At 38.6% G+C, this 4,311-nt stretch overlaps 1 protein-coding gene across 3 annotated transcripts in view; it reads left to right on the top strand.

The window, feature by feature from the left end:
* LOC111864565 (histone acetyltransferase KAT2A) overlaps positions 1–4,311 on the top strand; it is a 43,915-nt gene that overhangs the window by 26,724 nt on the left and 12,880 nt on the right. For all 3 annotated transcript variants that reach the window (XM_033751487.1, XM_023851918.2, XM_023851919.2), the window contains exon 11: positions 1,958–2,178. In XM_033751487.1, coding sequence (XP_033607378.1) covers positions 1,958–2,178 — 221 coding nt within the window. The remainder of the gene's footprint in view (positions 1–1,957; positions 2,179–4,311) is intronic.

The raw sequence follows: 4,311 nt of genomic DNA, 5'->3' as shown, positions 1-4,311 counted from the left end.
CTTCTTCCGGTTCAACTTCTAAGGTTTCTGGCCGATTAGGTCGATCATATAGTTCTGTAATATAATTTTCCCAAATTTTCAGCACTTGCCTCTGATGTACTATTCTATTCCCCTGGGAGTCTTCGATGCTAATATTTTGAATCCCATGGTTCTGTTTCCATCCTAGTTCTTTTGTCTTCATGTACATCAACATTTTCATCATTCACACAAAAATACATTTCTTTGAGAACATAACTCTTGATCCTTTCCCACACTATTTTTCCTCTTTTGGCATCTGTGTTTTCTGTAATATATAATATACGTGGTGCAATCCAAAAGTTCCCGAAATATATTAATAAAAACTATTACATCTTACCTAGATCTTATTCTGTATCATCACCTTCAAAGTAGTCCCCTTGGGAGCGCATACACCGATCCCAGCTTTTCTGCCACTTTTCAAATGCATCCTGGAAGTCTTTCTTTGTTACGGTGTTTAGTACCATCTGCGTTTCCGCTTGAATTTCCTCAATTGTATCAAATCTTCGCCCCTTCAACTTGATTTTCATCTTGGGAAGAGAAAGAAGTCACACGGAGCTAAGTCTGGCAAGTATGGTGGGTGGGGAACAACTGCCATCTTGTTTTTAGCCAAAAATTCCTGCACAATGTAAGCTGTATATGGCCGTACAGTGTCATGGTGGAGTACCCGGTCGTTCATGCACCACTTCTCTGGACGTTTTCTACTCATATTCTCCCTCAAACGCCATAGAACATTGCTATAGAACTCTTTATTGACTGTCTGACCAGGAGGGATGAACTCCTTATGAACAATCCCGTCAATATAAAAAAAAACAGATCAACATGGACTTAATGTTGCTCTTGACTTGTCGAGCTTTTTTTTGGTCGAGGCGAAGAAGGGCTCTTCCACTGCGACGATTGCTGCATGCTTTCAGGGTCGTAGCCATAAACCAACTTTCGTCACCAGTGACAACCTTCGAAAGAAAGTTTGGATCCTCTTGAAGCTGTTGCTGAAGTTCTCTGCAGACTTCCAAGCGATGCTGCTTCTGTTCATTTTGCAGCAGTCGTGGCACAAACTTCGCCACAATCCTCCTCATGTTCGGTTCCTCTGACAAAATTCTTTGACATGTACCATAACTTAGTCCCAAGGTATTACAGAGGTCTTGGATGGTCAGTCTATGATCTTCCAGAATCAGATCCCTAACTTTTGCGACATTTTCTGGTGTTTTGGCCATTGACAGCTGTCCCGAATGATCGTCATCATCGGTCAATGTTCGGCCATTGTTAAAATGGTTATACCTGTTGTAAGTTTGTGTCTGGCCTAAACTGTTTTCACCAAAAGCTTGCTTCAATATTTGGTGCGTTTCTGCAGTGGTTTTCCCTAGTTTGAAACAAAACTTTATAGAGACATGCTGCTCTCTCAGGTCAGCCATCGCAAAACCGCAAACTCACGGAAACACAACAATGGAAATACGTTCATCAACAATAAACCCAACCACTCAACTTGACGCCACTTGCCACACTGATTCAAGAAGGATGTGTGACGAGACACCTAGTGGTATTTTGATGTACTCATAACCATTCGCGTGCAAAATTTCTGTAACTTTTGGATTGCCCCACGTATATTAGGTCAATTGTAAAATCCAGTGACCTCATTGGGAATCGAGCCGACAACCTTCCAGCTTGTAGCATAGTGCCTCAACCAGGTATGCTACCAAAAGCAACTGAGTTGTTACACTATACATACATTTCCTGGCTTGTTTGTTATACACTAGGGTGAACAATGAAGGGAGAGATTTGGAGAAGTTTAAATCTAAAATCGTGTTTTTCACTGCAAAGGGCTTGAACTTGGTACCAAGATGTGTGAGCTTTCTCTTAGTCAGCAGGAGGTGTGTAAGTGAAGAGAACTTGAAGTACATATGGTCCAAATATTCTTTTCATGATGTTATTTGGAATGTTTCAGGAAACATAAAACTCTGGCCCTTATTAAGGATAATCGTCCCATTGGTGGTATTTGCTTCCGAACATTCATGACACAGGGTTTTACAGAAATTGTCTTCTGTGCTGTAACAAGCAATGAACAAGTAAAGGGATATGGAACACATCTTATGAATCACCTGAAGGACTACCATATTGGACATAACATATACCATTTCCTTACATTTGCAGATGAATTTGCTATAGGTATGCTACTTTGTTTATTTAGCCATAAACATGCATAACAGATGCATACTTTGAACATCTTGATGAATGTCACTTAGGCACTGACTTCCCAGTTGATATGTATTATTTTTTTCACAGACCATTACTGTGGTTGGCAAAACTGGAAACAAAAATCAAGAATATTTTAAATCCATGGTTGGTGCAGGAATGCTATATATCTGAATATTGTTTATTACATTTTGTGTAAGGTGAAAATGTGTCAGTCAAATATAAATTTCCCTTAGAAATAATGTATTGTAATGGAGAAGTCACATTAAAAAGAAATCTGTTAAATTGAATTTGTATTTGTAGAATTTGTCTTAGGGAGGGAAGCTGTGAATATATTGAATAAGCAGTCGTGGACAGCCGACAAGGGGTAGCCCTCCAGCTTGTGGGTTGGGCGTGGGGCTATCAACTCCTCACCATAAAAAATTACTTTGTTACGAAAGTGAACACAAATCCTCGTGTCTGGACGGATTGCTTGGGTAAACGACCTAAGCTAAAGAAAATGGATATGAGATTTGGCACTTGGCATGTTCGAAGTTTGTATAGGGCAGGTTCACTCAGGGCAGTGGCAGAAGAAATCTTAAAATATAAGTTAGTTTGAGTAGGAGTACAGGGGGTCAGATGGGATGGAGGTGGCATCGCACCAGCAGGACAATATACATATTCTATGGAAATGAGAATGAAAATCATGAATTAGTTACAGGTTTTTTCGTACATAAGAGAATCGTATGAGCAGTTAAGAGGGTAGAGTTCCTTAGATATAGGATATCATATATAATACAAAAAGGTCGCTGGTGTGATGTCATTGTTATGAATGTTGATGCCCCAACAGAAGATAAAATTGATGACATAAAGGACAGATTCTATGAAGGACTAGAACATGTATTTGGTAAATTCCCAAAGTACCCTATGAACATTTTGTTAGGAGATTTCAATGCCAAAGTAGGGAGGGAAGACATTTTCAAACCAACGATTGGGATTGAGAGTTTGCATGAAATTAGTAATGATAATGAACTTATTCAAGCAGGAGGAGAAATATTACATTCTAAGATTCACAATCTAATTACTTCTATTTGGCATAAGGAAAAATTGCCTGATCAGTGGAAGGAGTCTATCGTTGTACCTGTTCACAAGAAGGGTGCTAAAACTGACTGTAGTAATTATCGAGGGATATCACTGCTATCAACTTCATACAAAATTTTATCCAATAGTCTTCTCTCAAGGTTAAGTCCATATATAGATGAAATTATTTGGGATCATCACTGTTGGTTTTGACATAACAGATCAACTACAGATCAGATCTTTTGCATTCGTCAGATATTGGAGAAAAAATGGGAGTACGATGAGACAGTACATCAGCTATTCATAGACTTCAAGAAAGCCTATGATTCAGTTAGGAGGGAAGTATTGTACAGTATTCTGATAGAGTTTGGGATACCCATGAAACTAGTTAGGCTGATTAAAATGTGTTTAAATGAAACATATAGTAAAGTCCATGTAGGTAAACATTTGTCTGATAAATTTCCTATCCAGAATGGTCTAAAACAAGGAGATGCTTTATCGTCACTCCTTTTCAACTTTGTTTTAGAATATGCCATTAGGAAGGTCCAGGGAAACCAGGTGGGACTGAAATTAAATGGGACACATCAGCTGTTGGCCTATGAAGATGATGTGAATCTACTGGGTGATAATGTAGATACCATAAAGAAAAACATACAAACTTTAATTGATGCAAGTAAAGACGTTGGTCTAGAAGTAAACACTGAGAAAACTAAGTATATGTTGCTGTCTTGTAACCAAAATGCAGGGCAAAATCATGATATAAAGATAGGAAACAGATGTTTCGAAAATGTGGCACAATTCAGATATTTTGGAACAACGATAACAGATCGAAACCTGATTCAGGAGGAAATTAAGAGGGAATTGAACTCGGGTAATGCTTGCTGCAATTCAGTCCAGAACCTTTTGTCTTCTTGTCTGCTGTCCTAAAACATAAAAATTAGAATATACAAAACTATAATTTTGCCTGTGGTTCTGTATTGGTGTGAAACTTGGTCTCTGACATTAAAGGGAGGAACATAGACTGAGGGTGTTTGAGAACAGGGTGTT

This window comes from Cryptotermes secundus, unplaced genomic scaffold (assembly GCF_002891405.2).
Source record: "Cryptotermes secundus unplaced genomic scaffold, Csec_1.0 scaffold2640, whole genome shotgun sequence".
Lineage (NCBI taxonomy): Eukaryota > Metazoa > Arthropoda > Insecta > Blattodea > Kalotermitidae > Cryptotermes > Cryptotermes secundus.
This window is presented reverse-complemented; position numbering and strand designations above follow the sequence as displayed.